This window comes from Anabrus simplex, chromosome 6 (assembly GCF_040414725.1).
Source record: "Anabrus simplex isolate iqAnaSimp1 chromosome 6, ASM4041472v1, whole genome shotgun sequence".
In the NCBI taxonomy this organism is placed as follows: Eukaryota; Metazoa; Arthropoda; class Insecta; order Orthoptera; family Tettigoniidae; genus Anabrus; species Anabrus simplex.
The window spans coordinates 169,024,700-169,050,306 of NC_090270.1; the positions used below are offsets into that span (position 1 = coordinate 169,024,700).

Here is a 25,607-nt window from a genome sequence, read left to right on the forward strand (position 1 = left end):
TTGTTTACTGTCATACTTCTGAAAAATTTCATTTCACTGGCTTGGATTTTAGTCTCCTGTCTTTTTGTCAGTATCCAAGTCTGTGCTGCTTATGTCAATATTGGGCAGTAGTACATTTTAATATCATCTCTGTACACTTCATTGGTACTTCCCTCCTCCACCCCCAGGTTTCTCACACTGGTAGAATGCATTTCCGTGTTGAATCCTTTTACTAATCTTCAGGTCCATCGATGCATCCTGCATCAATTTGTTTAGCAAATACTTGAAGCTCTCCACAGTTCCAAGATTTTGTCACCTTATTGTTATAATCCATTTCCCTTCCCTTTCTCTAGTCAACATATTGTCTTACTCTTTTCCACACTTATTTTCATTCCATAATTTTCAGTAATCTAGGGTCAGCCTGTCGAGTTGTCCATTTACTTCCTCTTTGTTTGCTTTTCACACTACAATACCATCTGCAAACCTTCAGGTTCCTCTCCCCATTTTTAATCTTTGTCTCTTTCCCAATTTCACATGTAACTTATGAATAACAATGGTGACAGCATTCCTTTCCTTGTCGTAGTCCAGTTTCATTCCAAAAACACTGTGTCCTCCCCACAGCAATTTTTGTACACTGCGAACACATCTATAATTTGTTTCCCAAATCCTTTCTGTTTCATTACTTTCCTGGCATTTCCTCTGGTTACACTATAGTAAACCCTTTCAAAATCAATAAATGTCATCACCATATCTCTTCCGCATTCCCAGTGTTTATCCATGAACTGCCTCATACTGAAGACTAAGTCTAGCATTGATCTTCCATTTCAAAAGCCGTGTTGGTCTCGTAATTGTTCTTCCATTTTTCTTCTTATTCTCTTTTTAGTACCCTTTCAAATATTTTTGCTACCCAAGATATAAGAGTGATTCCTCGATAATTATTGCTTATCTTCCATTGAATTTGAAGTTAATTCTTACCCTCTTTCGAAGGATATGTTGAAAGTGGTCACCATATCTTTTTCCAGGCACAAGTTGCAACAGCACAGAAGATTCTGGAAAACATGTTGCAGTTCATCTTCAGTTATACTTCATATAATATTTGTGTTATCTTCTCCAGAGCCCAAAGAGTATTCAGGTTCTTTCTATACACTTTCTGTTTAAGGTTACCCCAGGGATAAAAGTCGCAAACCGTTAAGTTGGGGAAACAAGGTGGCCAAAGTCCTTGGGTAATTGCAGTGAATATGCTGGTGTGTAGGATGGTGCATTGTCTTGTTGGAAGTAAGCTTGCTGTGTTTCTTCTTCTGTGAGCATTTGAGCGAATCGTCACAAAATGTTATTCACGGATTGCCCTGAATTCTCCGTATATTGAAAAAATATATGACTGATTATCTGTTCTGCACTAATTGCGCACCATACCCCAACTTTTTCATTGTGCAACAGAACTTCGTGAACTTTGTGAGGATTTTCACTGTCCCATTACCAACTTTTCTGACCATTCACATAATTGTACTGATGAAATCAAGTTTCATCTCTCATAAAAAGAAATGTGGAATCCATAATTCCCTTTTTTATGGATTGTAAAATCCATGTGCGAAACCTGCACGCATTTGGGTCAGTATCAAGGGTTATAAGCTTCATGTTATTGGTCCGTATTGAACTGAGATTACATATAAATTATAAACATAAAACTTTTCCACCTATTCAATACATAGTTTTATTTACACTGCCTGTATTTACATTACATGGGTTGCTTAGGACTAGTTTTAACCCTACTTGGGGTCATCATCAGGCATATTAAAACAATACACAAATATTTGACGAATTCCTAAAACAAGTTTCTAATGAGCAGTAAAAACACTATGAAACAAATATACAATTAACACTATCATGTGTGGTTGAATTAGGCAAAGTGCTATAGTGCTAAAAATGTTGCATATGAAAGTGAAATATTATGTGTGACATTGGTGAGTCATATATAATACAAGTACACAAATACGTTAAAAATTGTGGGTATGGAAGTACAAATGAGATGCTCTATGTTGTGGATCAACTTGAGTAGAATTTTTTTAGATGCATGGTGTTTCAGATAGAATTTAGTAGGTCCTGGCAATACATTACGGTTGTGGACCGAGTGCTATGGTACTAAGAATGAACACAATATAACGTGACATAGTAAAACTGTACAAGTATGTAAAAATGTTTGAGTACCAAATATGTACATGATTCTCTCTAGAAGAACTTATGAGGAGTTGATTATACACTGTATCAGCTTAAGCAGAAATTTTGAACTTGGTGTATTAGGTAACCAAGCTATGTTGATATGACCGCAAGATTGAGTGTTGGAATTGTGCAGACTGAATATGAAGTTTTAGAATTCTTCTGGAGTTGTAAGTAGACACTACGCGTGGTGATATGAATGGGTGGAACTCTCAGTTCATAGCGGAACAAATGGGACCTATTAAAATGAGAAAAAGCCAGTAAAAGCCAGTTTATAATTTATATTTGGTTCAGTAGTACAATTTAATTAATGAACCACAGGTATTTTGCATGGGTGAAACTTTATCATTTTAAGGCATTGCAGAGAGAACATTCTTGGGAGAAACTCCGGATCAGTTTTTTCGGACTCTGTTCCATCCTTGCTCAGATATCTTGAAGCCACTGCTTCTTCCTATTGGAAACAGAGTCTGTTTCTCTCTACTTTTTATGCAACCGCAATACAGTACTTTTTGATGGTCAAGGATATTCTGGAAAACGATGGTAAAATTTATGTTAACATTTTTCATTCATCTTCTCCTTTAAAAGATACATCTCAACTAGAAATATTAGCCAATTTCTAGTTCATCACATCACTGCTACCATATGTCTGATACATTAATATAACCCCACTCAATTGTAACTAACAGATTGTGTGGTACAGCTTGGCCTTGAGACCCAGGCGGCAGAGGCCGGGCCCGGCAGAGCACGCATAGTGCTAGTATGTGAATGCTCTGTATGCGGTGGGTATTTTTGATATGCAATACTCTGGTTATGGAGGTTTTGAGCATATTATGTATTATTTCAGTTCTTTGTTCCTTAACTTTGTGATTTGAGAGTTTTAAAAATGCATTAATATTTGAATATTGTGTTGATCTTTCATTCTCAATTGCAATACCCTCACCGAAAGAATGTTCATGTGCTGACTTGAAATCGTATCCTTATATTGTTTTCAGTCCAAACTCAAAGGCATAACATAGAAATTGGACTTCATTCATTTAAGAAAAGACATTTGGTTCAATATATAGCTGCATGGATATATCCCTGGTAAAGGACATGTTTCAAATAGTTTGGGGTAAAAACCCTGAGTCAGTGTTTTGACACCCACCATTATGATCTTGTACAGAAATGTTCTTGGTTTTGTTTGGTTAAAACTGGAATTAGTGCATGCATTTGTAATTGACAGTTGGGCGCAATATCAAGACCCCCAGGTAAAATATCATAGAAACTCAAGTACAAGGTGTTTCAGTGAAAATTCGTATTGTTAAATTAGCTGCAGGATTCTCCGTAATAACATTACAATAGGGAACATGCATAATTTTCAAAAATATATTTTTTTGAAAAGTACACCAATGAAATAGTACGTAAATGTATTACAATGTGGTAAGTTGCCTTGTTTTCTACCATTTAAAAAATGTTCAAAAGTGCCTTTCCGCGAGGTGAGTGAAACGGCCTCTGACGTAAGCGGCGCGCTGTGACGTCACGATCCAGTACCGCATGCAGCTCTGCCAGCCATTGTGCATCAGCCGTTACTAAAAGCCAATTGTTTATTATTCGTGATCGCGAATAACTTCAAAATGACAGAAGAAAGGTTCAAAACAGCACAGTCAGACAATCTACCATGTGTAGATGTCATCATTCTTGAAAAATAGTGACTTTTTTGGCTGCAGAAATTCGCGGATAAAAAACAAGTTTGTAAGTGGCATCTTTTATATACGTGCAATGTACTGTAACTCATAGTATTAGGATAACAACGAACCTGGATAGAAATCACTTCACTTTCAACATTTCCTTCTAGACTGATTCCCATATTAATGAATAACATTACATTTTCGGGCTTTCAACTTTAGTAAAGTAAGAAATCGGATTTCAGCACTAACATATAGGTAGCATTATAGTACTAGTCCGCCTTGATGGTGTAGTGGGTAATGTGATTAGCTGCCACCCCCGGAGGCCCGGTTTCGATTCTCGGCTCTCCATGAAAGTTGAAAACAAATAGTACAAGGGCTGGAACGGGGTCTACTCAGCCTCGGGAGGTCAACTGAGTAGAGGGGTTTCGAATCCCACCTCAGCCATCCTCGAAGTGGTTTCTCGTATTTTCCCACTTCTCCTCCAGGCACCTAAGGCCACGGCCGTTTCCTTCCCTCTTCCTTGTCTATCCCTTCCGATCTTCCCATCCTCCAGCAAGGCCTCTGTTGACCATAGCAGGTGAGGCCGCCTGGGCGAGGTAATGGCCCTCCTCACCAGTTGTATCATCATACCCAAAGTCTCACGCTCCAGGACACTGCCATTGAAGCGGTAGAGGTGAAATCCCTCACTGAGTGCGAGGGAGAAACCAATCCTGAAGGATAAACTGATTAAGAAAGAAAGAAGGAAAGAAAGAAAGATCATAGTAGATCTATCATTCCCAAAAAAATATATCTTTATGGTTGGGGCATCTGGCCTACCCACTTCCGGGGCCCATGAAAGAGAAACATTAAATATCTTGGTGGAGGGAAAAAGTTAAACATGATAAAGATAAATATGACTTCATCTAGTTTTCACAAGTCGGGCTGAGTGGTTCAGACGGTTGAGGTGCTGGCCTTCTGACCCGAACTTGGCAGGTTCGATCCTAGTTCAGTCCGGTGGTAGTTGAAGGTGCTCAAATATGTCAGCCTCATGTCGGTAGATTTACTGGCACATAAAAGAACTCCTGCAGGACTAAATTCCTGCACATCGGCGTCTCCGAAAACCGTAGAAGTAGTTAGCGGGCGTAAAGCCATTAACATTACTTACATTTGGCTTTTAAGAAGCTGAGCATATCGCGCAAGAAAAGTGTCTTGGCGACATTTTAGTCGTTCAATACAGGAATGTCTTTGGGTACTGTGTCATTTACCTTTTTATTTTTTGTTACATCGCACCGTCACAGATAGGTCCTATGGCGACGATGGGACAGGAAAGGCCTAGGAATGGGAAGAAAGCGGCGGTGGCCTTAATTAAGGTACAGCCCCGGCATTTGCCTGGTGTGAAAAGGGGAAACCACGGAAAACCATCTTCAGGGCTGCCGACAGTGGGGTTCGAACCCACTATCTCCCAGATGCGAGCTCACAGCTGCGTGCTTCTAACCGCACGGCCAACTCGCCCGGTATTTTTACCCTTCGGTTTATTGACTTGGCTTGTATAACCTAAAACTTAGTCTAAGTTGGATAATATTTTAAACACCAACATCACTATTTTCACCTGTGTGCAATTATGTTATTTATTTCACTAATATTATGATAATTATTATAATTGAGCATTGTTAAGTTATAAGACCCCATCAGACAAGCATTGGTTTTGTGTAGAGATATACATTTGTTAAATTCACATTGTTTTCTTTCATGATGTACATGCCTATTTTTTGTTGTATTATAGAGTATTTAACTATAGCCTACATTTCTTTACAAATGTAAGCGCTTCAATAAAGACATAAATAACTGTCGCATGCCAAGATAAATTGGTATAATTAGAGCTGTCAATATGGTCCATAACCCCTTTGATTTATTACCTTGACATGGATCACTCAAAGCATAGGTTAGGTTTGGATAATACTTTAATAATCAGCATTAATTAATGCACTGTTTATTACTTTCATATTCCAAAATGTAAATGAAGCATTTAATTAAAGCATCATACATTAAAATTCAAAGTGTTACCACTAGAATAGCTGACATGGAAAAGTGATTGAAAATTCAAATAAATTCAACTTACGTTAAAATGATCTTTAAAAAAGTAAACTGTAGACTTTTCCGATATATCATCAGCATTTCTCCGGCTTGCCAAAATCCATTTGTCCCTAGTTTTAGCGTCTTTGGAACATTTATAAACAATTTCTTTAGGATGGTATGCGATGTGCTATTGCACATCGGAACTCTACAGCATTTATAAGTTTTCTGCCTCACTGTCTGCGCAGGATTCATTTTAAGTCTAAAATATACCACTCAGATTATTGTCCAATGTATAGACTTCGAATTTAACTATACCAGACACTAACATAAAGTAGAAATATGCAAAGTGTATCCTGCTTCTCACAGCACACTATGTGTTATTTCGTCTGCTAATTCAGTCAACCTGTACGATGACGTCAGACCAATGAGATCGCGTACTTGCATGATGTATCATTTTCGTACTTTAATTTAGATTTTTATCATGTTTGGAGTTATTATTTGTACATTCTGATCACATTTTTGAATTCTGCATGAAATTTTGAATCAGATTAGCATATTTTTAATTAAAACCCCGGATCATGCATGTTCCCTATTGTACTGTGTGCAAATTAGAGGTAAACTTTGCGAGAATGACTCTCTCTCTCTCTCTCTATTCGTTTAGTCGATTCCGACTCTCTGTGACCCCATGAACTAAAATACACCAATTTCTTCTGTCCTGCACTGCCTCCCGAAGATTTTCCATCTGGAATTTAGTACTTCTGTGATGCCATCAATCCATCTCATTCTTTGCCGCCCTCTTCTCCTTGTGCCTTCGATCTTCTTAGCAGTAAGGTCTTTTCTAATGAATTGTGTCTTCTCATGATGTGTCCAAAGTAGCTTTTTTTTTTTTTTCCAGGATTAGGCCATGCAAGGAACACTCTGGTTTTATTTGCTGTAAAACTGACCTATTTGTTCTCTTTGCAGTCCATGGGACTCTTAAGGATTTTCCTCCAACACCACAATTTAAAGGAGTCTATTCTATGGCGTTCAACTTTTCTTATGGCCAGGTCTCACATCCGTACATCACAACTGGAAAAACCATAGCCCGTACTATACGGATCTTTGTTGTTAATGTTATGTGTCTACTCTTTAAGATATTGTCAAGATTGGTCATTGCCTCTCTACCAAGCAGCAATCGTCTTTTGATTTCATGGCTACAGTCACCATCAGCAGAAATCTATGAGCTACAGAAATCTGTGAGCCAAGATAGTTGAAAATGGAGACTACCTCCATTTTTTTCTCCTCCTACATGCATGAATTGACAGGTGTAGTCGCCATAATTTTTGTGTTCTTGACATTCAACATTAGTCCAGCCTTTGAACTTTCTTCTTTCACTTTCAGTAAGAGGGTTTTCAAGTCTTCTTCATTTTCTGCCATCAGGATAGTATCATCTGAGCATATCTCAGGTTGTTTATATTTAACTTGGCTATTTTGATTCCTCTTTCTTCATCATCTAACCCCACATTCCTCATAATGTGTGCCGCATACACATTGAAAAGGTAAGGTGACAATATCAGCCTTGCTGTACTCCTTTCTGAATCTTGACCCATTTAGTTGTTCCATATATTGTTCTCACCGTAGCTTCTTTTTCAGAGTATAAGTTCCGTATGAGGTTATTGATATGATCTGGTACTTCCATGTGTTTTAGTACTTTCCATAATTCATTATGATCGACACAGTCAAAGGCTTTAGCATAATCAATAAAGCAGAGATACACATCTTTCTGGAATTCTCTTGCCTTCTCTATTATCCATCGGATGTTGGCGATTTGATCTCTGGTCCCTCTACCTTTATGAAATGCAGCTTGTTCTGTAGGTAGCTTTCGGTTTACATGCTGGCAAACTCTATTTTGTAAAAGCATGACTTTGCTAGCATGTGAGATAAATGCAATTGTTCGGTGATTTGAGCGTTCTTTAGAATTTCCTTTCTTTGGAATTGGAATGAATACTGAACTTTTCCATTCCTTTGGCCACTGTTAGATTTTTCATGTTTGCTGACATAGGGAATGCAAAACTTCCACTGCACTATCTCCAATTACTTAGAACATTTCTACTGGAATTCCATCATGTCCACTTGCTTTGTTTCTAGCAGCATTCTCTAGGGCCCATGACTTCACTTTCTAAAATTTCTGGTTCTAAGGGCACATGAACTTCATTATCAGTATTACATGGTTCTTTCTTATACAGATCTTCTATATATTCCATCCATCTTTCCTTAATGTCCTCTGCTTCTGTTAGATCTTTACCATTTTTATCTTTTACCATTCCAATTTTTGCCTGGAATTTTCCTTTGATGTCCCTAATTTTCTTGTAGAGATCCCTCACCATCACACTAAATGGTGAAAGTGAGACCCATTCTCTTTAAGATACATTTCCACATGATTCATCACATTTTCTGAAGCATGCATCAGCATGTCTGCTGCAGTATTGATTTCAGCTGTGATGTTTGCCTGGAGATCCTGAATAGTTCTTGGACCATTCTTGTAGACTCTCTCCTTATGATAGTCGCAAAAGAAATCATCTGTGTCAAGTCTGCTGATCTTAGAGGCCAAAGGATTTTGGAGATAACATGGCCCTCGAAGAAACTGCTGGAAAAGTCCAATGTACTCATTGGAGGTGTGGCATGTAGCAACATCCTGCTGGAAAGATCTCTGCGAAAAATTAATGTCGTCTTATTTCTCTACAAAGGCCATAAAAATATCCTGGTAAACAGTTCTGTCCACAGTGCTTTCACACTACGTGCCCACCTTTTGAGAATGAATGTTGGGGTTTCTCTTGGATCTCACAAGTGTTTTCTGATGCCCAAATCCTTATGTTTCGAGAGTTCACATATGCTGAGAAACGAAACCAAGCTTTGCTGGTAAACCATGTCACTGTCAAAATTTGAGGGTTTCTTTTCACAAGGTTAAGGAACCAATTGCAATAATGCATATGTTTGCCATAATCAGGCTTTGTCATCTGGTGTGCAGCTGTCATTCAGCACGGCCTGATTTTTACCTTTTTAGCTGTTCTTTGGTACATTGTCATTGAGTAGCCAGTCTCCTGCGACAGTCAGTGCATTGACCTGAGGGGAGAGGGGCAATCACTCACATATATCTTCTGTTATCTGCAACAATTTTGATTGTGGATTGTGCTTCCCTTTCTCATTCAGTAATGAATCTGTTTTTTCCAACTTTACATTACAAGATATTAGAATCATTCCGTATTGACAGTTTTCACTTTACAAAGGAAAAATTAAGTGTATTCTCCTAATTCTATACATGATATAATTCCATCATTAGATAGAGTAATCAAATTCAAACATGTTTCGACTCGTTTGAGCCATCTTCAGTGAAAAAAGGGGGGTGGGGGTGGGGTTAGTGTAATTTACATTATACAAGGTAAAAACTTGCCAAAAAACATAATGAAGGAACAAATGAAAAAACAAAAGAGAGACATGACGGAAATAAAAACAGCACAATATACAATATTTACATCATATGGAGCAATAAACAACTCACTGCAATAAAATTTAGTGAAAAAAGAGGTTAATACAGAACATAATTGAATCAGAAAACTGTGTTAACCTGTGAAGAAAAGAAATGAAAACAAATGATACAGATGCAAACGAACAATAAGTGCACATAGCGAGGTTGTTGACCTCTTAGTCTAAAAAATTTTGGTTTTATCATCATCATCATCGTCATCATCATCCTAAACCATCTCCAGTTTCCCGGGTGTGGTATATGAGCCTCCTCCATCTCATCCTGTCCTTGTACCATTCTTCCTCCACCAACTTGTCCCAATCATAACCTCTCAGCAGTACATCGCTCTTAACTAAATCTATCCATTTCCTTCGTGGCCTTCCCACGGGTCGTCTTCCTTCTACCTTTCTGTCAAATTCCTTCCTTGCAGTTCTGTTTATTGGCATCCTCTTCATGTGACCAAACCACTTCAGTCTTGATATCTGAATCTTATTGAGGAGAGAATCATCTATTCCTACTTCTTCTCTAATTTTCTCATTCCTAATCTTGTCTTTCCTGGTTTTCTGGATCATAGTGCGTAGGAATTTCATTTCAGCTGCCTGAAGTTTGGAATTATCTCTATTGGTCAGTGTTGTGGTTTCGAGACTGTACGTAAGAATTGGTGTATAATAGGACTTGTACAATGTAATTTTTGTTTTCATGGGTATTTGCTCATCCCACAGCAGGTGTCTTACCTGGTGGTAAAATTGTGTTGCCTTATTGATTCGATTGTTCACCTCATGTTTTGCTAGGTTGTCATTTGATATAACACTACCCAAGTATTTGAAAACTGGCACGCTGTCCAGTTGAGCTTCATTTAACATGACTATTGGTTCTGCTCCTTCCCCATACACTTTCATCACCACCGTCTTGGTCTTGCTGATGTTTAAACCATATTTCTTTAACTCCTCATTCCAGCTTTGTATTCTCTCTCCCAATTCCTCTTCTGAGTCACTCCAGATCGCAACATCATCTGCAAATGTGAAGGCTTTGATATCTCCATGTTCTTTCCTTTTAATTGATTTCATTACTACATCCATTACAATAATAAATAGAAGTGGTGACAATGAGCTGCCCTGCTGCACTCCTCTCTTTGTTTCAAACCAGTCCGACAAACCACATCCTACTTGAACACAGCTTCTGTTCCCACTATACAACATTTTCACTTTGTCTATGAGGCTGTCTCGCACTTGAAGTTCTTTCACGCTTTGCCAAATTCTTTCCCTTGGTACACTATCGTATGCTTTCTCAATGTCCAAAAATATTAGAAATAAAGGCTTGTTCTTCTCCCAGTATTTTTCCATTAGCATCCTAATTGCAAATATAAGGTCTGTAGTTGACTTTCCTGGTCTGAAACCATACTGCTCTTCTTCCAAAATTGGTTCAACAATATCTCTGATTCTGGTCTCTATTATTTTTTCCAATATTTTCAGGACATGAGACAGTAGTGTGATACCACGGTAATTAGTACATTTTCGTCGGCTTCCTTTCTTGAACAGAGGTACAATGATGCCCATCTTCCAGTCCTCAGGAATAGTATTTTCCTCCCATATCTTGTTGAGCAGTCTGTAGAGCCTTTGGATTCCTGGAATTCCTGCTGCTTTCAGCATATCTGCACTTAGTTCATCTATGCCCACTGCCTTTCCTTTCTTCATACTCTTGAGCCCATTTTCAACCTCAAGCCATGTAATTGGTGGTTCAGTTGTGGTTCCTCGACTTTGTTCTCCTCTGTCCGTTGTTATGTTTTCTATATCTCCATTCAGCAGCTTTTCGAAATAGATCTTGAGTTCTTGTTTAATTTCTCCCTCTTCTTCTGCCAGAGTTCCATCATCACGTTCTATTGCTTTTATGGTCTCTTGATCCCTTCGCTTGTTTTTCACTACTCTGTATAGCAATTTCATATTTCCTCTACTGTCCTCTTTCAGTTTGTCTGCAAACTCATTCCATTTCTTCTCTTTTTCTTCCCTTACACTGTTCTTTACAGCAAGTTTCTTGTTCCTGTATACTCCCTGAAGTCTTTGTATTTCTTGTTCTTTTCGTTCTTGTCCCTGTTTTTGTTTTTCCATGTCCAGTGCCTTCTTTATTTGGTTTCTTTCTTTCACCGCTTTTTTCACTCTATCATTCCACCGTGGTGTCTCCTTTTTTCTTTTGATAGAACTTTTAACTCCACATAGGTTTTTGGCTTCTCCCACAAAGGTGTCTTTGAAGGCCTTCCATTCTTAATTGACGCTCGTTACTTCACACTTCGGCAAACTCTGTTGAATCCTTAGTTTGTGTTCTTCCTTTATTTGGACTTCTTGCAACTTCCAAGTTTTAACCCTTGGTTTTTTCGTAATAATTTTCTGCGTTTCGTTAGCCTTATGTTTGAAGTCTACTACCAACAATCTGTGGTCACTGTCCATGCTTTCACTAGGGATGACCTTTACATCTGTGATGTACCTGCCACCATCTTTATTTGTGATTACGTAGTCAATCAGTGTTCTATACTGGCCATCCCAACTGTACCTTGTTATTCTGTGACTATCTCTTTTTTTGAAGAATGTATTTTTGATTATAAGATCATTTCTTTTGCACAGATCTAATAGTTGTTCTCCTTCTGGGTTCCTTTGTCCAAATCCATGTGGACCAATGATGTTCTCGTACCCAAGTCTGTCTACCCCAACTTGCGCATTTAGACCTCCAATAATAACAACATTTTCCTCATTAACTGTACCTTCCAGGTCTTGCCGAAATTTCTCTTTGTCTTCCTCACTGCAGCCTGTCTGTGGGGCATACACTTGTATGATGTTGTACTTAGTGTTCTCCAGTTTCATGAACATTTTAATGATTCTATCACTTTTGCAGATAACTTCAGCTGTAGCATCAGTCCTTTCATTAATTAAGAATCCAACACCATTTTCCGCTACCTTCTCCTGTCCACTCCAGTATAATTTATAACCTCCACGAAGTGTCTTACTTCCAATTCCTTTCCATTTGGTCTCACTTAATCCCAATATTGATGTTTTTCTTCTATCCATCATGTCTAGGAGTTCTTCTAACTTTCCAGTTAATCATAGAATGTTCATAGTTCCAATTCGGTATTTGGGTCTCTTTTTTATTTGGGGTTTCCTTTCAGAACATTGTATATCATCAGCCTTACGGTCATCATACTTTACAATTGTCTGAGAGGACGTGTCAGTCCGATGTATAATATTCTTTCCGAGGCTCTTTTTCTTATTGAAAGCAACTGTACTCAATACTCTCCTGCTGACTTGCTAGGCCTAACGCATAAGAGGATTTTCTTTCAGGGTTTACTCCCTTAGCCTTTGAGGATGCCTTCCTCGTCCTACAAGGCAGTAGGTTCCATCTGTACACCCCAGAAGGATGGGTTGCCTCTTCCGCCATCTCCACCGTACTGAAGTCCATCTTCTCCGCCGTAGATGCCGTTGAGGTCTTCACCCTTAACCCAGGGCAAGGGCCCTCCATATTTATGACCCCTGGAGAGAGGGTGTCCCAGTATTTTAAAACCCCCAGGAATTGGGCTACCTGTTGGTCCGCGGGTTGTATTGGTTATTTCAACCAGCCCTACATACTGTAGGAGCCCCCTATCTGCCACCTGGGGACGCGCTCTGTAGGGGTCAGGTTCCCCTGGTTACTTATTAGAAGTTAACCCCACCCACAAGGATCAAGGTTTTATAATAATTCAAAACTGGATGAAATCACTGTGTCGAAAATTCAGGCCGAAAGTCTGTCTTTGTAGACACCATCACTTCAAATGGCTAGAAGGGAAGCGGGAGCGAAAAAAGTTTGAGAAACCAAGCCTGAGTAACGTGCAGGCAAAAATGCATGTGACAATTGATGGAAAAATGCCGATGAAATTTGAAACTTTAGAACAGCAGCATTCTCAATTTCTTCTCAATCTAGCGGTCTTGTTCTTGATTATTGTTTCACAATGTTGGCTGGTTTGTTTGCCTTATTTTAAAAAGTCAGGAGGGCCGCGACAAAAATTGAGAAGCTTTTGTTAGAGAAGATGACAGATGCATGGTAAACTGTAAGTGACCATAGTGAAGTTCCAATCTGTAATGGAAAAAATGAGGTTTTGTGAGAAACTTGGGCTGATAAGTAAAAAGTGTAAAATGGGTGTGAAGAAAGCTTTAAACTTAACGTTTTTTAAAAGGTGATTGTCCTCTCAAAACGGCCTGGCCTTCTCAAAGTTAATGGTCCCGTTCGTAGGATTGAGTCTATTGTTGGCTCAGCTGTGTTTGTGAGGATGGAAGGAGCGGAGGGGGAAGGGTTGGTGCAGGGCTGGTGGGGAGGGGTGAGTGGTGGTGGTGAGTTGGAGAGATGGAGGCGGTGTTTGTTTATATTATGGAAGTTCTGACTAATATGGACTTTCAGCTTGAATTTTCGACACAGTAATTTCATTACATGTAATAAATATCATTTTGATCCGTATTGATGATATTTGATTAGAATAATAACAGTAAGTTATTTATTAAATTGACCACCTAATCAATACAATAAGTCATTGTCTTGGATGATTTACATTGATCTATTAACTAAAAATGGTACATGTTTCGCCTAGTATGAAGGCATCATCAGCCATAGTCTTAACCTCGGAATAAAAATAAGCACTTGAAATAACATATAATAAGATGAAATTGATTTAAGAAGTCTTGAAGAGACTTAAACTAAAATTAACATTCAAAATAACAATGTTGGTTTAAAAAAAATTTTTTTTTTCAATGTGAAGAATTACAAAGGTGAAAGTATTAAAATTATTGACATAAAAGTTGCTATTACAAGTAAAATGGACAAAGCAACAGACTGTAATGAACAAGTAGTAAGATTGCTAAAAATTAGGTTGACTGATTGGCGGTTACAATTAGATTCTGACGAGAATGACAATCAGTCATATTTATTCAAAAAGTAATATTGAGGAAATAATGTTGAAGGTTGGTCAGGAAATCACTATATTCCTTTTCAGGAGACAAAAGACGAAAGTCGTAGGCATATGGTAGAAATGTAGAACACATTGATGAGAAGATAAAAAGTTGTAGATTTAAGGTTGAGAAACAGTGTTAAAATTGGACCTCTGTGGACCATCTCAATTTGAAGTGATGTTAAAATATTGTGAAGAATATGAGTTTATTCACAGTTGAATCTGTAAAAGGAAACCAGAAACTTGGTATTAATTGTGAGAAAAGATTTTAAAATTTTTTTTATAGCGGAGATCGTGTATACTTACCATTTGACAAGGTGAAGGTAGATTGTACGTTATGAATCAAGTGTATTGACAAATGTAGACTTCTTACTCCGAGTGTTGTAGCTGCAGGTTTGTGTTGGAGGAGGAGCTTTTTGCGGAGACGTGATTATTGGCTTGTTCGTAGTACTTGGAGGAGAGCTACTATTGGTGGGAGAGAAGGAGGAGAGAGTATTACTGCGCGTATTGTATCGGTGAGGAGCCATTGGAGGGAGCGATATTAGAGTGGGTGTGGCTATGGGTTTATTGGTTGCATTTGAAGTAGAGGTGCTAGCTGTGAGGGGAAGGGAGGGGAGTGTATTAGCTGTAGAGGAGGTGGGGATGTTCATTAATTTGAGGTTGAAAATTTTTAAGAATATATTAGTGAGGGGAATTGAATTTTGTAATAGAATTATCTTTTTATCTTCTCATCAATGTGTTCCTACATTTCTACCATATGCCTATGACTTTCGTCTTTTGTCTCCTGAATAGGAATATAGTGATCTCCTGACCAACCTTCAACATTATTTCCTCAATATTTCTTTTTGAATAAATATGACTGATTGTCATTCTCGTCAGAATCTAATTGTAACCGCCAATCAGTCAACCTAATTTTTAGCAATCTTACTACTTGTTCATCACAGTCTGTTGCTTTGTCCATTTTACTTGTAATAGCAACTTTTATGTCTATAATTTTAATACTTTCACCTTTGTAATTCTTCACATTGTAAAAAAAAAAATTTTTAAATCAACATTGTTATTTTGAATGTTAATTTTAGTTTAAGTCTCTTCAAGACTTTTTAAATCAATTTCATCTTATTATATGTTATTTCAAGTGCTTATTTTTATTCCGAAGTTAAGACTATGGCTGATGATGCCTTCATACTAGGCGAAACATGTACCATTTTTAGTTAATAGATCAATGTAAATCATCCAAGACAATGACTTATTGTATTGATTAGGTGGTCAATTTAATAAATAACTTACTGTTATTATTCTAAACAGTGATTTCATCCTGTTTTGAATTGTTATATCACCAAAGTTTTTAGACTAATAGGCCCGCACCTCGCTATATCCACTTATTGTTCATTTCCATCTGTATCATTTGTTTTTCATTTCTTTTCTTCTAAGGTTAACACAGTTTTTAGATTCAATTATGTTTTGTATTAACCCCTTTTTTTCACTGAATTTGATCGCAGTGAGTAGTTTATTGCTCCATATGATGATGTAAATATTGTATATTGTGCTGTTTTTATTTCCGTCATGTCTCTCTTTTGTTTTATTTGTTCCTTCATTATGTTTTTTGGCACGATTTTAGCTTGTATTACGTAAATTACTTTACCCCCTCCCCTCTTTTTTTCACTGAAGATGGCTTGAACGAGTTGAAATGTTTTTGAATCTGATTACTCCATCTAATGATGGAATTATATGATGTATTGAATTAGGAGGATATACTTAATTTTTCCTTTGTGAATTGATCTTTACAGTTGTATTCTGGTCAGGACCATCACTAACACCATATTTGTGGCAGTAAGCCCTTTGTGTGTCAGTAATGGATTTGGTAAGCCAGTATTTCTTCACAGTAAAAATGGGCTGCTCTGTAGATAACTGACAGTGGGAGTGAGGAAAGCTACTAGAAGTGAAAAATAATGATGGCATTCCAACAGTGCCATCTGCCGATAACAAACACAGACTTATGTAAACTCCATTAGTTTGTGCATTGTTCCAGTGCACTTGATATGTGAATACTGTCATGGACATGAAATTATAATATATTCAAATATGGGACTTACCACCAAAACACACTGTAAGTTTCTTCCACAGTAACATGAGTAATACTGTAAAAATAAGGACATTCTGTTTGTAGTTTCTTTCTTCTTGTTTCGTATAGGCCAGCTAAGGACCACGACATTCAACTATTACATTTTGGAATGGGCTTTAATGTTTGCCCAGTAGTTGCGCATCCTCAGGCTGTGTTGTTCCTTCCTCTCCTTTGTCCAAAGGGTGCCAGTCTTCTTCGTTGGTAGTCTGTCCTGGAACTCCTTATGTTTAAGTATCTTCCTGAGTGTTGTCCGATCCTTTAAGTTTCCTTCTGTTATTCCCAGTTCCTGTAGATCTTTATCCACTTCCATCAACTAAGAGCTCTTGGTTAGGCCGTCTTCTGTAACTGTCACCTTCCTTGACTGGCCCCAGTATCTTCCTCATTATCTTTCTTAATTTAATTAATTTTTATATCACCAAAGACCAGTGAAAAAGGATGAACGTTTATTACATGCCCTTGTTCTAAGGAAACAATGCAAAATCCTTCATTTTCTTTTTTTTTTTGGATTAAAAAAAAGAAATTAATTCTCTTTTCAATTTTCAAATGTAACAAAAATCTATTTTTTTTAGAAATCAATTGGCGAGCTCGTACAACAAGAAGTGACTCAGGGTGGAGGCCTGAGTTCTCGAGAAATGAATCGAGCTCGCCGCAAAGCTCGTCAAGCAGTCCTCAAGCAACGGTCCAGGGAAACGGGAGAAGAAAGTGGGGTAGGGGAGGAGCCTGACAGAAAGAAGATTAAGATAGAAGATATTAAACAGGAAGAAAGTGGCGTGTATAATTCCGAGAGTGTCCCAGACAGTACAGGTTCTTGGAGTGGAGAGGTATGCAAAGGTTTCCTCTGTGTTATACTTTTTAAACGTCAGTATTCACCCTCAGTTCACAGCCATAAAAAATGAATGATTGAATGCAACTATTCAATTAGCATTTCAAATTAATATTATTGAAACGTTTACATGTATGAACACCTGTTCTGAATAATGAAATCTTTTATTATATATCTAAAAAATTTTTTACTGTATGCACTAAAATTGTATTCTAGATATTTTTGTAGGAATTACTCGCTTTGTGTGTTTCAAAAATCATCACATTTTCACAAGATATCTAATTTTTGTTTTTATTTTAAGGAACATTTTTCCTAATTTAAAATAACATTATTTATCTTAATAAGAAGTGTGGCAGAACTTCAGGTTTAGAAAAATGGACGATTGATATACTGTGAGATATTGAAGTATTAATAAAAATAACAGACAAGAGTATAGTCTGGTCAAGATCTTAGTACCCTGCTACGGTAATGGAGTAGGCCATACAGCCAGCGTCTCAATGCTGAGAGTTTGGTGGCGATAAATAACCCGATACCCTAAACCTTGCCCGCCATAAGTGCAGTGCTCGTGCTAGAAATACCTGCGGCCATGGGCACAAGTCCCTTCCCCTCAGTCAGTTTGTACTTCCTCATGTTACTCACTCAGGGCTGTGTACACCTATTAATGACATGGTTCATTTACCTGGTTTGGTCTACATAATGGTTCTAACATGCAGCCACGTAGGCTGTGGCATAAGGTTTGACACAGTATTTTGTTAAGTGTGTGTGTGTATTTGTGTACTTTCGTATCACCGTGGTTATTTGAAGAGATGTTACTTTTATCTAGCGTATTTTCTTTTGTTTAAGTTTATAAAAACATGATATTTTGCTACAGAAGTGATATACCATATTTACGCGAATAATACCCGTCACTGAATAATCCCCGCACCCGAACTTTAGGAAGGCTGATTTTGAAAAAAAAATGCCAACATTGACTCAAATAAACTCACACCCCAATTTCGTGCTTCAATTTTTTATAAAAAATATGCGGGTATTATTAGTGTAAATACGGTAGTTGTGGCGTAGTATTCGGCATAATTCTGCTGCCTAATTGTTCTAGGGAGAGTTTAACATGTTAAGCCCCTGAAAATGATAAATGCCTTGTATTTTGTACTGTATTGCCAGTTGTAACATTTAAAGCAATTACTTATTTTCCTGGTACACGATGATAACAAAGCATCTTGTTTCGTACACTTTATGCAAATTTCATGTTGAACACTTTAACCTTTTCCGGTCTAACGTCGAGGTCACCTTGACATTATGTTTTGTTATACTTGAGAAGTTATTTATTGAAGTTCTTTGACCTGATTAAGGTCGATGGATATCCCTGGATTTTGTAGAGCAAATTTTTGTGCACAAAGTAAGCCGTTGAGTATTGGAGCATACATATTGTACGAGGAGTGTTTATCTGTGAATGCGAATTGTTGAATTTGCCATATAAAAGCGGCAAATATGAATGAAGAAGAAATACGTATGCACGTTTATTTAGACAGCAGTGACGATGATTATTTATTTGAATTAGACAAAGAGTTTAGAGAAATGTCAAATGAAGATGAAGGTGTCGTGAACTCCAGCATTGCAAGTGAAATTTCAGCGACTGAACCTCTGTGTAAAAAAGCACGGAATGATCCCGGACCATCATATGCTATTTCTGAAGATTCAGAAGAGGAAGTTCCAGTGACTGCTACAAAAGCAAGAAGACGCGCAAAGTTAATGGGCTGGGGTGGAGGAGGAGATATGGCACACGGCAGTGATGATGCTTATCAGGTCAGTGTTGGTAATTTGAGTAACAGAGATGCTGAAAATACTTCCGCACATACAAATGGGAATGCAAACGACAGTAGTGTTTACCGGAATGTAACATTTCATGATAATGAGCCTCCTAGACTAAGTTATTCATCAGGTCAGAAAACTAGAGGACCTCAGGTTCCTCCTAGCTGCATTATTCCACTTCAGTTATTTATGTTATTTTTCTTTCTTCTGTGAAATTTTCACTACAAAACATTTTTTACAAATATTTTGTATGCTCCATTTAGAAAACACTCAAAATCAAGGTACCAGCCTTAGAACCAGAACTCAGAAAGTCAGTAATTTTCTAAAATATGTTGACAGTAAATGTAGGGAATATTTCATACCTGGGCCAAACGTCAGTTGACGAATCTGTTGCTGGTTTCAAGGGATGAATATCTTTTATAACCTACAACCCCAAAAAACCAACTAAGTGGGGGCTCCGTGTGAATATTTTGGTGGACTCTCTTTGTGGATACATTGTGTCCATTGTGCCTTACCACGGAATATTGACAACTAAAAGCCTTATCAAACCTGACCGTCCCTTTACCTCTAGAATTGTGCTTCATCTCTACAAGAACCTGAGAGAAGTGTGGGCTGATGTAACTGTTTACCACATTTTCACAGACCGCTTTTACACTAGCCCAATACTAGCCACCAAACTTCTTAGTGTAAACTGTCACCTCACTGGGACACTGATGCTTAACAAGGAAATATGTTCCTTCTAAATGAAGAAGCCAAAGCTGAAGAGAGGTGAGAAGGTGGCATACCGTAATAATGAGAACGTGCTAATTTTGGCCTGGCGTGACAAATGTGTAGTGACTATGCTCAGCACATGGAGCACATCATCATCATCAGAGACTGTCAGGAGAAAATAAAGGGAAACCAAAGGGAAGAAGTTGTGGAAAAGCCCAATGTTATAGTCAGCTATACAAATCACATGGGTGGTGTTGACATTGTTGACCATTTAGTGTCCACCTACTGTTTTCTTCTCAAGACACTAAAATGGTGGAGAAAGTTATATCGGAAATGGGAAATCCTCTAGACGAATTTAAAATAGAAATGATTTGACCTGCTGGGAGGTAGGGAATTTGTATTCGTTAAGTGTTGATAGGAGAAAATCCCATAAAATAGGGAAAAGAGATATATTGTCCCTATATTTAAGAAAGAAAACTGGAGAAGTTGTGGAAACTACAGAGGAATCGCCCTGGCACTGCATGTAATGAAAGTGTTCGAAAGAACTGTAGAACAATTATTAAGGCCACTGGTTGGAACACCAACTGAAAAGAGGAACAACATGACTTTAGGAGTGGAAGATAACAGTGAACATGATATTTGCAGTGTGACAAATTGTGGAAAAATACTGGAAATACAACAAAGATCAAATTCTGACCTTTATTGACTTGAAGAAAGTGCATGATTATATTACCAGAGATGGGATTTGGTTGGCCCTGGAGGAAAAAAAAAGATCCCATATAAATTGATCCCAGATGATAGGAGATATGTATAGCAAATGCACCTATAAACTTCGGACCAAAGTAGGAGACAGAGGAGGATTGGAACTTATTTTGTTAAGAAGGAAGCCATATTTGTTTCAGTTTCGACCCAGTTAATACGACTTTTTCATACTGTTGAAACACTAATTATAACACATGTAATACCAAAACATACCTGCAAATGAAAACAAAAAAATAAAAAATGACACATTTCGTTCTACAAGAACATCCTCAGATTATATGTACAGTATTCTTTATGTTGTGTAAACTTGTCAATGATTATGAATTAGTGATGTTATGAACAAGTGAGACAAAATTATGAATGCAGAAATCCTCCACTGTCATGTTTGTAACTTGGGAGAGTTTTCTCTACTTAAGTTGCTAACTCTCCATTACTTCTGCTGATTATGTTTGGACTGAAGCCAATTCCCTTGCTCCAGTTGAGGTTTGCTCTGTAGGGGAGTGAGGGGAAGGCAGTGGCAATAACTCTTTTCAGCAAAGATTGCTGGTGGGGGGGATTGTGGAGTGTTACTTGGTTGTATTATGTTTGCCTTGATGTCTATTAGCGAGTAAATGCATATTAATGCTAATGGTTTTGAATAAAAGTGCAGAAATTAATTAAAAGAGTGCCTTGTATGAGATTATTTTTGTTGATAAACAGGATCTGGATTTTGTTGACCTAAAAATGCTACATTATCTATAAAATGACTCAAAATTCTCACATAATGTCCTCAAAGCTAACAAAGAGTGAACTGACCTAAGAACACAGGCCATTTATTATTAAAAAACAAATTAGTAAGTAAACTTGTACCAAGTGAATGACTGCATGGTTTGGGGCATGTAGCTGTCAGCTTGCAATCGGGAGACAGTGGGTTTGAATCACACTGTCAGCAGCCCTGAAGATAGTTTTCCGTGGTTTCCCATTTTCACATCAGGCAAATGCTAGGGAAGACCTATCTGTGTTGGTGCGATTAAGCAAATACTTAATCCGGGCGAGTTGGCCATGCGGTTAGGGTCGCGCAGCTGTGAGCTTGCATCCGGGAGATAGTGGGTTCGAACCCCACTGTCTGCAGCCCTGAAGATGGTTTTCTGTGGTTTCCCATTTTCACACAAGGCAAATGCTGGGGCTGTACCTTAATAAAGGCCATGGCCGCTTCCTTCCCACTCCTAGGCATTTCCTGTCCCATCATCACCATAAGACCCATCTGTGTCTGTGCGAATAAAACAAATAGCAAATTCTTAAAGAAAACAATTACGTAAACTCGTATCCTTGCCCTGAGGTGGTGCAGGTGAGCTGCATGTACCTATTTAACCACACACCACCCTTCCTACCAGTCTTAAATTTCTGGCAGTGCCAGAAATCGAACCCAGGTCCTTGAGGCCGGCAGCTAATAATTACTATTACACTATGAAGGCAGACAAAAGAAATGTTTATATGTATGCACAATATTCACAATTTATACTTTTTTGTAATTTTTACATTAGAATATTTCAGTCTTACAAAAATCTCAATTTTCCTTAGAAATAAAATGTGCCAATATATGTAGGTTGTAGTTGTTTTGACACCGTGTAGTTCATAAAGAGAAATGTTCTGAAAAGAAAAATTACATTCCTATAAAGATAATCGAAGATGAATATTCAAGTTAACTATTTAGTATGTAGATGATGTAATAGATGGATAAATACTTAAATCACCAATAAGAAAAAATAAACATTTAAAAATGACTAAGGAATGACAGAAAAGCGAAAACATGTCCTAAAAATAAAATACTTTCCAAAATGATGAAAATATGACTAAATAAAAGTGTATTTCTGTAATTTGGGGGCCATGAACATGATTTGTATATAAGTTAGCAATGTCTGAGATGCACTGAAAGATGACATGTCATCAGAATGTGGCCTTGTTGATTAATAATAACCAACTAAAACATCTCGAGTGGTGAACACTGCCTTAATTCCTGAATTAGTTCAGGTAAAAATAACGTAACCCACATTCCAGACATTTTGCATCTGAGTAGGCTCCTGTGGGATCAATTAAGCACTTAACAAAAATACGATAGTGTGAAATGTTGCTGTGATCTTGTTTTGCTATTTAGAGGTTGAGAGGAAGGTGAAAGGCAATAACTTTTGTTTATTGCAGAAATGCTGTGTAGTTATACAGTGAAACCTTGTTAGTGCGTTCCTCATTAACATGTTTCTCCACTTAGGATGTCGTAAATTCAAAGTCCCGATTCTCATCGTATTAAATCGATATAAAAATACACCACTTACCACATCGTGAATTTTTGCAATTATTGCTTAGTACGATCACATTTTTCCTAGCCCTGAAAATGTTATTTGTCACCCCTTGTGAAAGAAACATGATTTCCAACTTGGGTCAGACCTGTTGCCACAGTTTCTTGATTATGGGATAGGGGCTTGAATTCCTGAACTTCACAGGATAAGTTGTACCTTTGGGGAACAAGCTGTTAGCCTCAGGAATGTTTTTGCTTGCTGGTTAGCAGCAAGATTGCTGAGTAATATGGTGAGCCTATTTTTGCTTGTATTTCACATTCCATTCACAAGTTAAAAATTTATTTTATGTTGAGTGGTACAGTGAAGTGTCGCATGATAGCCTAAGGCTTCGGCCACAGCGCAGGTGGCGAGCGGAGCGTTGCCGCTTTAGAAAAGTTGAAGAGTGGGGAGGAGAGAACGTCTGTGTGGACATCTGGTGAGAGTCAGTAAATGTTGCGGCGTGTCCCCTGCACGTGGTGATTAGATAATGGCAGTTTCAAAGTTTTCTCTTTTGTGTTTGCTTTTAGAAAATTCTTATCTGAAAAGAAGAAGAATTCAACATAGGATTAGCAGAGAATTTCGTCGTCTTCCAGTAAATAAATAACGTTAAATGTATGGAGAATTTCATCATCTGTGTGGAGAACTGAATTGATTTCCTGATAAGATTTTTTGAATATACTTGTATCTCCATCCAAACTTTTGACTTCTTACTAAACATACTTAACGTGCGACTACGGAAGCAAGTCGCCAACTTTCAGATGTTATGCAGGAACACAACTTTTCATCCCGGCAATATATTACAAAGGATAATAATATTAATTAAACTAATAATAGGACATACAATAATAATAATATGTACTAAACGCAATATTATTTATGTCCATAATCGTGTTTGATTTTAAACTGAATTTATCTGATACATTTAAAATCGTTCCAATCTCTTTCCAGGCGTCCCTTGTCATTGATAGGTTTTCAAAGTTCTCTGTGTCATTCCATAGGAAAGTTTGGGTTAGAAATTGAGAAATTATCACTACCTTCTCTTCTCTTGTTAATTCACTAACAGTAATTGTGAGCGGCGCAGTTGAAATCTCAAACGGGAGTGAGCGGCTAGCGACGGGTAGCGTTGTCCTTGAACCGGCTTTCCCTCCAAACTGACGCGCCACTCTCACTATGGCCACATGCATTTGCTAACGCAGGTTTGAGTTTCATCTACGCTGCCACAACGCAACGCTCCGCTCGGTGCTTGCACTGAGGCCGAAGCCTAAATCTGGATTAGGAACATAATCATGTGATGTTGATTAGCGTGGTACATATTTGTCTTGAGATAGCCTACTTATGGATAGGGAAAAGGTTGTGAAATTCCTTGAAGACAATATTAAAAATCTGTCAGAAAGTGGACTGGCATCCGCATCTACAAGCGCGGAGAGGTCACAAATGTTGAAACTCGCACCTTCAAGTTTCGTCTCGATCACTGGGGTTGGTAGAAGTTTTGTTGGATTCAGAATGGCGGCGAGTGTCATTCCTGGCAGTCGCACACGGTTGATTGTACCGTAACCTCCGATTCATTGTCCAAGAGTGTGACCAGAAAATAATGTTTAATAACCCACTGGTCCAAAATAAAAGGCTATTACTAACATTTGTTTTAGAAAGAGTGTGATCTACTTCGATATTTTTATTAGCCCCTGTGCACATGTTTTCATATTTGTTGTGTGGTGTTTTTCTCCCTTTCAGTGCACTATTGTTATTTTATAACCCCAGTTGAAAAAGTTTTCATATTTGTTCTCTCGTGTTTTTCACACCTTCTAATAATTTCATCTGATCTTTAAAAATGGTAGGTCTAGATACAGTTTTCACTGTACCCGGGGATACACAATGTAAAATGCCCTTACGTCGGATAAAATCGCATCTAGTGTTACCATATCCCCGCGGGATAGTTCTTATTCATATATTCAGTAGTACGTTTCCTTGCTTAATACAGTCTTTTTCCTTGTCCCCTGCAGAAACATATTAACGAGGTTTTGCTGTTGTTGTTATTATTATAATCGTTTTGATGCATGTTAGAGTGTAAATGTAATTATGAATTAGAGGTTACCTTATGTGGCATTATTTTTAGTGATGAATAATAACATATTAAAACATTTCAATTGGTGAGAACACTGTTTAGATTTAGAGAAATTAGTACAGATAATAACGGAGAAAGTCATAGACAAAAGACTGAGGGATGTAATAGAAACACTTTTAGAGGAAGAACAATATGGCTTTAGACCAAATAGATCAACAATAGACTTGATATTTACAGTGTGAACGATAATGGAAAAACATCTGTAAAGGAACAAGGAAATCATATTTGTATTTTTGGATTTGGAAAAAGCTTATGATACAGTTAAGAGAAACATGTATGGGAATGCGTACTGAAAAGGAATGTACCAAAAACATTAATGAACAATTAATTAACAAGATAAAAATGTTGAACGATGAGAATAAAAGCAGTGTACAAGTGGGGAGTGGTGACTTTGAAACATTTTATACAAAAAAAAATCGTCTCAAGCAAGGAAGTGCACTGTCGCCATAATTGTTTATTATATTGATGGATGAAATCATAAAACATGTAAAACAGAGTATCAGTAGTGATGAAGTGAGTGCTTTGGTATTTGCAGATGTGGTGATTTGGGGAAAGGGAGAAAAGGAAGT

General features: G+C 37.7%; 1 protein-coding gene across 3 annotated transcripts in view; it reads left to right on the top strand.

The window, feature by feature from the left end:
- The window catches only part of Hel89B (histone acetyltransferase 1), a 570,925-nt gene that overhangs the window by 65,477 nt on the left and 479,841 nt on the right, over positions 1–25,607 (top strand). For all 3 annotated transcript variants that reach the window (XM_067150030.2, XM_067150029.2, XM_067150032.2), the window contains exon 6: positions 17,069–17,320. In XM_067150030.2, coding sequence (XP_067006131.2) covers positions 17,069–17,320 — 252 coding nt within the window. The remainder of the gene's footprint in view (positions 1–17,068; positions 17,321–25,607) is intronic.